The sequence below is a fragment of the Cucurbita maxima genome, unplaced genomic scaffold (assembly GCF_002738345.1).
Source record: "Cucurbita maxima cultivar Rimu unplaced genomic scaffold, Cmax_1.0 Cma_Scf00048, whole genome shotgun sequence".
Classification (NCBI taxonomy): Eukaryota; Viridiplantae; Streptophyta; class Magnoliopsida; order Cucurbitales; family Cucurbitaceae; genus Cucurbita; species Cucurbita maxima.
This window is the reverse complement of record NW_019272064.1, coordinates 547,220-556,938: the sequence shown is the minus strand read 5'-3', so window position 1 is coordinate 556,938 and position 9,719 is coordinate 547,220. Positions and strand designations below refer to the sequence as shown.

Here is a 9,719-nt window from a genome sequence, read left to right as displayed (position 1 = left end):
ATTTAGGTCAATCAAGGATCAAATGGGCACCAAAGAGTCGCATGCAACGTGGTCACGATATTCACTCTTCTTAAAGAGTAAAAACTATTTCCACAGACCAACACGAGTCATTCTAACATATTTTATCATTCTCAGTATTCCATGCAACATGGTCACGACACTCCTTCCTCGCTTCTTAAAGAGTAAAGACTATTTCCATATACTAACACAAGTTCTAGCATGTTTTGTCCTAACTCAATTTCTATGATTGGTTCATAAAAAACGACGACTCGAGCTAGGTTTTTAAAGTACTTATATAATTCTCAATATATAACTCTCAATTATCGAACCTAAATCATCCCAAACTAAATCATAAAAGTTGAGTCTCGGTTGATGGAATTGGAATTGGAATGAAATATTTGATATTTGTAATTTGAGTTAGCTGAATAAAAAATAACCTAACAATTTAGTTAAAAAAATAACCTAAAAATAAATCTATTAGAATTGTGAACCATATTAGTTCAAACGATTCTTGTTAACTCAACTAGTATATATCTCTGCCCGCTTCCTTTGAGCTCACAAAAGGCCAAAACGCACGTTAACAGCCAATCGCCACGACGGAAGCATAAAAACCCACCACCGCTACAGCCCTCAATCATTCAGATCATGGCGGCGACGACCGATCTAGGTCCGATCCAGACAAATGCGACTTCCAATCCACCTCCAAACAAGCAGATCTTCATCCTCTCCGGCCAGAGCAACATGGCCGGGCGAGGCGGCGTCTTAAAGAAGCTCCACCGGTGGGACGGCGTGGTTCCACCAGAAGCGCAGCCGCATCCGTCGATATTCCGTCTGAGCGCGAAGTTACATTGGGAGGTAGCGCATGAGCCACTGCACGCCGACATCGACTCGAAGAAGACGTGCGGAGTGGGGCCAGGAATGGCATTCGCGAACGGCGTGAGAGAGCGAGTAGGGACGGTGGCGCTGGTGCCGTGCGCTGTTGGAGGTACCGCCATCAGAGAGTGGGCGCGTGGAGAGAAGCTGTATGAGGATATGGTGAAGAGGGCGAGACATAGCGTGAAGGACGGCGGGGAAATTAGGGCAATTCTGTGGTTTCAAGGAGAGAGTGACACCTCTACTGAACATGATGCTGATGCGTACCAGGGGAATATGGAGGCGTTTGTTGCTAATGTGCGCCGGGATTTGGCCTTGCCTTCTCTCCCAATTATTCAGGTGATATTTTTATTACATTTATTTTATTTTATTTTATTTTTCTGACTATTTATTTATATGTTCATATTGGAATTTAGAAACCTTATTAGAAAAAAAAAAAACCCTCCCACTTCTACTTTAGGAAAAAAATTGAAAATTAAAAGGAATTAACGAAAATAAGAAATAAAAAAATTTAGGATATAAAATTTCACCTTCTAAGCCCGTAGTTATTGTCATTTTTGGACTTCCCACGAAGGTTAATTTTTTATTTTTAAAACCTGAGAGGTTTTTTACAACCCGACTTTCATTATATGGGTAATACCGATCGACTTTAGTAGATCATATGGATGTAGAAAAAGCTTCGGATTTGAATGAATTGGAAACATCTCTTTTCCATTTCTATTTACCCAGTTCATATCTTTCTTTCGTGTGTTCCCGGGAGGAATTCTATCTCGGGATACCACCTAAATAACAGCAGAGGGTCAAATAGGTCGGGAAGAAAGAGTCTGAGGTCGGGTCGAAATACTATAAGAGGAGCATATGACTTGAGTTTCAACTCATCCCAATTAGAAATATTTGTAGTCTAGTGCACTAATTCTAGTTATGTGAGTGGTGTATAAAGATTTGAGAGTTTTTTGGGAAATTTTCACATTGTGGAGTTCCTTTCTGGTGGGTCATAATTTTTCTTTGATTTCAAAGTTCTTTACTTAAATTCTCATTTTCTTATTTTTGTTGTCTTCTTTTCAGTTATCAGTTTATCAGTTATGTTTCTACTTGTTCGTACGTTAAGAGTGAGATGTTTTTTCTCCCGTTAAGTGATCTCAGAGCTTTAAGTTTGTAGTTTCTTTGAATGGTTGGATTATTGTCTGCACTTCCACATTAGAAAATTTTCTTGAAACGAACCGTGGTTCGATGGTTCAGTCAGTGAGTAATACGGGTCTCTTTCACTCTATGAGTCTACTAAAGCTTGACATAAAAAAAATATAATGATAGAGGATTAACTTTAACTATGGTAAGTGAAAGTCGAGGACGTGTTGATACAATCTGAGTTACACAAGGCCTTGAAGCAAAGATCGAACCGTGGTGCTTTTGAAAACTTAAGTGGTGATTGTGGTTGAGTGGAGTCGAGCGGTAGTTCGAACAAATGTTTTAAGAAGTTTGACACAAGTGATGAAGATTGGGAGGACATGGATTTGAAAATTTTGACTAAAAATATTGTTGCTGAAAACAGGTAGCACTGGCATCAGGAATCAAGTATATTGAAAAAGTGAGGGAGGCTCAATTGGGAATGAGAGTGGAGAATGTGGTGTGTGTGGATGCAAAGGGATTGGAACTTAAAGAAGACAACCTCCATCTCACCACACAGGCTCAGGTCATTCTTGGTCAAATGCTGGCCGATGCCTACCTCACCCACTTCGCTCCACCACTCAAATCGAAGCCCTCGACCTAAATACCTCATCTCGGTTCACAACTATAAACTAAATGGTTATTGAACAACGCCTTATAAATCTTATCTAACTGTCTGATGCTTTGTTTTGTTGTTTGGGAGATTGGAACTCAAAGAACACGACCTCTATCTCACACGACACATGCTCGAGTCATTCTTGGTCAAATGCTGACCGATGCCTATCTCACCCACTTGGCCTCGTTCATAGCTAAAAACTAAAAATGATTATCGAACGACATTTTATAAATCTTATCTGGTTGTCTACCATTTCGTTTTGTTGTTTGAGGGTGGTTTCTTTGCTGGAATTATCATTTAAATAAGCCTTATTTGTGCTTTTGTAAAGTCATATATGTATTGTATGTGTTATCCTGTTTGATTATTGTGAGTGTTTACATTTAGAGGGTTCTCATTTTTTTTTCCCTTTTATAGTCTAATTTTGATGGTATCTTTGGCAGTTTTTTGATTTTTGTACCAATTGAGTACTTAAAAAAAATTGATGGTACTAGAAATGTTTGAAGGTACTAACGTTTAGAAACCGAGGGTACTAAAAAAGTTCAAAGGTACTAATGGTAGGCTATCGAGGGTATTAAAAAAGTTCAAAAGGACTAATGGTAAGAAATGAAGGTATTAAAAAAATATAAAGGTACTAATTGTAAGAAGTCAAGAGTATTAATATATTTGCAATGGCTTAAGCCCACTACTAGTAGGTATTGTTTTCTTTATGCTTTCCTCCAAGGCTTTAAAACGCTTGAGTAGGCCCTCGTAGGGTTTATTTTCCTATGGGGACATCACAATATTATTAAACTTTTTATCGAAAATAAAATTTAAGAATATTTTTATTTAAATGAATTTTCGAATTTTTCTAAAATAAAATTTAAGAATATTAATGAAATATTTTTAAAACAGGTAAAAAAAAAATAAAAGTAGTTTTATTAATGGAGTGTACTCGAAAAATGAAAAAGGTGAAACACGTGGCAGTCTGGCATTCCTCAAATAGCAAAATGCGGAAGAAAACGGCCATCGTCAACCGCTGGTATCTGTGTATTTGGTCATTGAAGAAGGGATAAGGAATTTCAGGAAAGAGCTCAGGATTTCTCCGGCGTCAATCGAGATCTTAAAATGGCGGCTCTTCATGCTTCTGCCTCCCTCTCTCTCGTCGTACGCGGTACTCTATCTCTCTCACAGCTTCTCCGTCTATCTCTTCGGTTATGTGATTGTTGAATATCCAAACCATTGATAAACCAAAACAATGTTTCAGATGCTTCCTTCGCAAGAAGAAGAGCACCAGAAGTCTTTCCTCTCCACAGAGGCTCCCTACCGAATCTATACCGACTTGGAACGACGTTTGCTACTGGCTCTCCACTCGGTACTGATTCTTATTATTTCTACTTTTCGTCTAGTTCGAATGTTTCTGCTTGATTTTTTGATGATTTCTATCATTTGACGAGTTCTTCAGTTCAGTTTTATGTTGAAATCCAATATCAAGTATAAAGTAGGGTATATTACGAATTCTGTTAATGAACATTGAACTGCCCTAACATCTAAATAAAATCGGGATGTTACATGTGGTTTTATTGTTTCTTGCTAATTATGACGGTGTTAAGAAAGAAATATTGCACAAGTTCCAGTCTAAGTGATCTAATGCAACTTTCATTATGACTTAGAGAGTTTTATGGTTACCGTTGGATCAATTGGAATATTAGGAAATTGGAGCTGGAGCCATTTGAAAAATAGTATGGTAATTGCAATTTTTTAATTCTTCGTAGATTTTGGCAAAGGAAGCAATAGATTCCATTTGATTTTATGAGTATCAGCTGATGGTTACTCTTGTTCCCAGTGTTAAGCAAGCCAACTGGTCAAAAGAAGCATACAGTGAAACCAAATTCTGTTTCTATACGATGTAAGCAAAGTAGCCAAGAGAGTAACATTCTGGATGTTTGGCTTGGGCGGTTTGCGATGGTTGGATTTGCAATTGCAATTAGTGTTGAAATAGCAACAGGCAAGGGACTTTTAGAGGTATGGCCTTTCTAATTACACCAAATGGGTCATCGTTACTTATATTTCTGATAGCTGATAGAAATTGTTTAGGAATTTCTTTAGCTTTTGGAAGCTCGATTTTGCCAAGGTTATTCTAAAGATCTTATTGTCTATAACTAATAAGATACTAGCTCCACAGCAGATTGATATCAGGCCTCATTTTCTGTTCAAAAAATTATATTCTCCCTAATTATTTATACCAAAGTATCCTTTGTACCACTTAAGAGTATTCCATTTGAAGTGTTGGGTTGCTCTAATGATGGCCTCTGAAACGTGTCTAGATTGTATTCCTATGGCTTTTTTTCGTCACTCTGCCATTTTTATTTTCAGACACTTGTCTCGCTGATTTTGGCTTGATATAAAAGTGACCATTGAATTATTCTAGGCTGGTCATTGGATGTGCGGCGTCTGCCTGATTGATTTTGGCCTGATATAAAAGCGACTGTTTAGTTATTCTAGGCTGGTCGTTGTATGTGCCTAATTCTTTAGCACAGTGTTTGATCTCCCCATTTGTTTATTTTGTCCAGTTAGAGGAATTCCCTGTGTCATGCCAGATAAGTTTCATAGGAGATACCACATTAAATTAACTGAAACCTTACCAGAATCACTGTTTTCATGATGCAGAATTTTGGAGTAACGACTCCTCTGCCTAGTGTGGCCTTGGCAGTTACCGCACTGGTTGGCATACTGACAGCAGTTTTCATTTTCCAATCAGCTACCAAAAACTGAACAAATCTAGATTATTTTCACACTTTATCTGTATAGTTTGTAATCCTAAAAGATGATTCCATTGATATTCATCTTCAATCGTTGTAATATGCTCGAGTGCGAACAACGGGCAACCAATAGAAACTTCGTTCACAAAAATGTCTCCTACCAACATCAATGAGTCAATGACTGTTTTCAGCTTTCCTGTAATGAAAAGGCCATCATTCTTGTGCATAATATTAATGAGTCAATGGCTACTTGGAGGAGACCCTTTGTTGCCCAAGATCAATATATAACGTGTCTTCGTTTAAAGAGCTGGGCCACAGTTTGTGTTTCAGTAGAAGATAAGTGCTTTATATTGCTTTCTAAAGTAGTTCAATATATTCCTTTCAGATATGAAGAGAGCTTCTCCATCAGTCTAAGTAAGTTCATTCACTCTGGCAAACAAATATACTTGAAGGAGAGACAAAGAGCTTTATTGCCTTCTGTCCCAAAGAATCAATTCTCTTTCAGCCTTTACATGTAGAAGTTTTTGGTCTAATATTCACTTGGAAGACAAGGTATCTCTCATGCCATCTCCCTGTAAACTGATGCTTTGGCTTTGTCTTTTTCAGTTGGCCTTACTTTCTCCCACAGAACTAAGATCTGGTGCACTTGCACTGAAAATTTTGCCATCATCTTTATATTCCTTGTATACTGCAGCATGGGTGCAGTGATAACCAGGTTGAGGAAGCGACTCTTCCAGAACCGTGAAGTGAGAATCCTGATGGTCGGTCTTGATGCATCGGGGAAGACAACCATTTTGTACAAACTAAAACTTGGTGAAGTTGTTATGACCGTACCAACTATTGGTATGCTCTCTGATCATTTATTTATTTATATATTCTGGATAGGATTTTACTCTGAAAACCTATCTTTATTTCCCCACATTTTTTGACAAATAAATTGGTTTGAGATAAAATGGATATTAGCCCGTGTTATTATTTAGTTTTTTCTTAAAATTATTTTCAAGAATAGTTTTATTAGAAAATTTTGATCCTGCTTTTTCTCTTTTGAAATTTGGTTCGATAATGTGCATGTCTTGGACAAAATGGAGAATATATACTTTTGTTTGTATTCTTTAGCTACATATTACAACTTTATGGAGTATTTTCCTTATTTTACCCTTTATATATATTAATAATTACTTAGTTTTGATAATAATAATTTTCAATTATTTTATTTGTACAAAATAGTTTTGTTTACTAGCAATTTGTAATATTACTATTTCAACTAATTGTTTTCTTGAGAATTTTTGTTTTAATTTTTTTTTTCAAGTATTCTACTACTATCAACCTGGAGTGTGTGAAATTGAAAAGAAGACTTCTGCAAAATAATTGTTGGACAGTTTTTTTCATAGTTGCATTTTATGATCCAGGGTTCAATGTGGAAACATTAGAATACAAAAACATTAGCTGCTCTGTCTGGGACGTCGGAGGACAAGATAAGGTTTGAAATCACACCCTCTCACTCTGCTTCTGCTAATACTTTAATTCTATTGCAATCTGAAAAATTAAAGAACATATGCCTCAAAATTTATGTTAAGGAAATTGCAACAATAATGGTCAAAACATATGCTCGTGAAAGTTCTAAAACTAGAACATAACATTTCAAATAACACTGTCAAAAATTTAATGTGTAGGAAAGTTTTAAGTGCAAAAATATTTCTTTGTTGTTTATTGTACTAGTGGTTTGAAATTAAAAAAATAAATAAGATGAATATAACTTATCTAGATATATTTCCAATTGGTTTTAGTGGTAAAAATAGCTTTGAAAGCAATTTGAGTTAGGATTATCATAATTTGAACTTCATTTGTTATTCATATATATATATATATATATATATATATTAAAATTTTAAATTAAATGTAAAAATGTACCATAAAATCTAGTTCGAATCTTAATTAAATATTTAAAAATAAATAAATAAATATTTTTTTATATGACCATTTTACTTTTATCGAAACAAAAATTTGACTAAATGACTTAAACAATCGAACAAATACAACCCAATATTTAGTGATTGAGTCTAGTTGAGTTCATTATTTAATAAATATTACTGAAGTTGAATTAAGTTGGGTATAATAAATATTTCAACTTATCCCTGCTACATGTTAATTTGATTATTTAGATAGTTCTGGTGATAAAACTATATTTATTGGACTGGGAACAAAATATTTAATTTGTTTTGAACCAAACAGATAAGGCCATTATGGAGGCATTACTTCCAGAACACACAAGGACTTGTATATGTTGTGGACAGCGGTGACAGAGGGAGAATCTGTGAAGCCAGGAATGAGTTGCATCGCATTCTCAGTGAGGTATAGCACTCAACCTTCACTATGTTTAGGTATGTTCTTATGCTTGTTGAGATGATTTTAAGATGCCAAAAGAAAAAGAAAATGACAGCCAGAGCTAAGGAATGCAGCTGTGCTTGTGTTTGCTAACAAGCAAGATCTTCCACAATCAATGGCTGTGTCTGAAATTGCAAATAAACTTGGTCTCCAAACCCTCTCTCAAAGAAGATGGTACGCAAGTTCTTTTGTTCTGTTGAGAAATATCTGGGAAGAATATGCACTTTTGAATCTGTTCTGAAATCATGGTTTACAACAATTTTCTGTTTGTTAAAAGAATGTTTTTAAGTTGGAAACTTGTTTTGTTGATTTTTTTTCCAAAAGATTTTTAATTTTTTAAAATGTTTTAATTTGGTTAAATCTTTTGTGTACCATTTAAATTTTTAATTTTTTGTGTCTGATTTATTTTGAGATTATATTTTACAAGCGTCAATTTTAGAAAAAAAATTCAGCTGTAACTTAGCTTAATTATGTACGTACTTTCCTCCATTTTTATCTTGATTTCTTTGCATGATAGTATTTTAGGATTAGACAAATAAATCCTAGTTTTTTCGATTGGTCCTAGACATCGTGTTTACCTAATTAGTTCATAATTTTTTTAAAAAATATCATATTTGAAGATAAATTAAAACCTTAATAATTATAAAAATTAAAAGTTTAAGAATTTATTGAATATTTTTTAAATTTCAAGAATTTATTAGATATAAATAAAGTTATTCACTAAATATGTAATTAAAAAACGAAGATTAATATATCGAAAAATTGATGTATATATATATATATGTATATATTGCTTTTTAAAGGTACATACAAGGTACGTCTGCAACTTCTGGGCAAGGGCTGTATGAGGGTTTTGATTGGCTATGCAACAACATTATCATCAAAGACTCTCCATGATGCTTTATACTTTACTAGTAATATTAGTTTGAATTCTCCAATTCATTAAGAGGTGATGAATATATGTGAAAATACCACTTTATCAATTGAGTATTTTTAAAAGATCAAATCAAAATCATAGAAACTGTTGAGGTTTTCACTTCATCATTGTCGTATTCATTTGATATTCTTGAGGTTTAGTGTGTTTAGTGCCTTTTTGAAATAAAATAATTTCTTTTTCTATTTTGGTATTATTGTGTTGGTAGCTCTGCATAGACAATTGATTTACAAAGACGTAAATCAGAGCACAACATTCCAAACGTATAATCCAATCTTATCTTAGGTTAGATAATTGGTACAAAACCCGTATAAAAATAGTGTTCTAGGAAGGTTTCAAACCTACAACCTTAACATTATTAGCATATGTACGAAATAATGGGCTATGCAAGTTTTGAACCTGCGAAGTGAACCTGCGACCTTCGCGTGCAGATTTCGCATGACGCTCTAACCAACTAAGCTAAGAGACCATTGATTATGAAAACATTGATTATGAAAACATTGTCATAACTCTGAGAGCTAACTAACTGAGCTAATAGATAATTGTTTATTTAATAAAACAAAGACATAACCGCAATTCAAGATCTTCGTATAAAATAATGGCCCCATGCAGGTTTCAAACCTGCAACCTTCGCATTATTAGCACTCTAAGCATAACATTTTGAACGTGCAATACAAGCTTAGATTAGATGTTTCGAACCTACGACCTTCGTGTTATTAGCACGATGCTTTAATCAATTGAGCTAATAGGTCATTGATTACAAAAACATTGACATAACTCGATCATAACATTCAATCCTAGCTTAGATTAGATAATGGTACAAGACCGATAAGTATCATTCTCTGGTACGAAATAGTGACCCATGCAGTTTGAGCTTAAATACAAGATCCATAAGTCTAATCCTCGTACAAAATATTGGCTCATGTAGATTTTAAACCTGCGACCTTCACGTTATTAGCACGACACTCTAACCACAACATTTCGAACATAGATTAGATAATTGGTACAA

The 9,719-nt window shown here is 34.6% G+C and overlaps 2 protein-coding genes across 3 annotated transcripts; both read left to right on the top strand.

Annotated features, from left to right (window-relative positions):
- The first annotated feature begins 521 nt into the window (after nt 1–521).
- Nucleotides 522–3,047, top strand: LOC111470965 (probable carbohydrate esterase At4g34215). Its single transcript, XM_023116629.1, has 2 exons — nt 522–1,212; nt 2,423–3,047. Exons 1-2 carry the CDS (start codon nt 646–648, stop codon nt 2,639–2,641), a joined length of 786 nt encoding a protein of 261 aa, XP_022972397.1. The 5' UTR covers nt 522–645; the 3' UTR covers nt 2,642–3,047.
- A 571-nt stretch (nt 3,048–3,618) lies between these two features.
- LOC111470966 (ADP-ribosylation factor 1-like) lies at nt 3,619–8,852 on the top strand. 2 transcript variants are annotated; one of them, XM_023116630.1, is made up of 7 exons: nt 4,476–4,654; nt 5,777–5,943; nt 6,086–6,234; nt 6,801–6,871; nt 7,624–7,743; nt 7,832–7,950; nt 8,580–8,852. In XM_023116630.1, exons 3-7 carry the CDS (start codon nt 6,087–6,089, stop codon nt 8,671–8,673), a joined length of 552 nt encoding a protein of 183 aa, XP_022972398.1. In that variant the 5' UTR covers nt 4,476–4,654; nt 5,777–5,943; nt 6,086; the 3' UTR covers nt 8,674–8,852. The 2 variants fall into 2 exon arrangements, with proteins under 2 accessions (XP_022972399.1, XP_022972398.1); XM_023116631.1 differs by lacking the exons at nt 5,777–5,943; nt 6,086–6,234; nt 6,801–6,871; ... (1 more) ...; nt 7,832–7,950; nt 8,580–8,852 and adding exons at nt 3,619–3,803; nt 3,897–4,004; nt 5,300–5,620.
- Nucleotides 8,853–9,719: the final 867 nt, after the last annotated feature.

Coding starts and splice junctions, on each gene's coding strand:
- LOC111470966 (XM_023116630.1), top strand. CDS start 6,087: ATGGGTGCAGTGATAACCAGGTTGAGGAAGCGACTCTTCCAGAACCGT. Junction 6,235..6,800: donor TATGACCGTACCAACTATTG/GTATGCTCTCTG, acceptor TTTATGATCCAG/GGTTCAATGTGGAAACATTA. Junction 7,951..8,579: donor ACCCTCTCTCAAAGAAGATG/GTACGCAAGTTC, acceptor TGCTTTTTAAAG/GTACATACAAGGTACGTCTG.
- LOC111470965 (XM_023116629.1), top strand. CDS start 646: ATGGCGGCGACGACCGATCTAGGTCCGATCCAGACAAATGCGACTTCC. Junction 1,213..2,422: donor CTTCTCTCCCAATTATTCAG/GTGATATTTTTA, acceptor TGCTGAAAACAG/GTAGCACTGGCATCAGGAAT.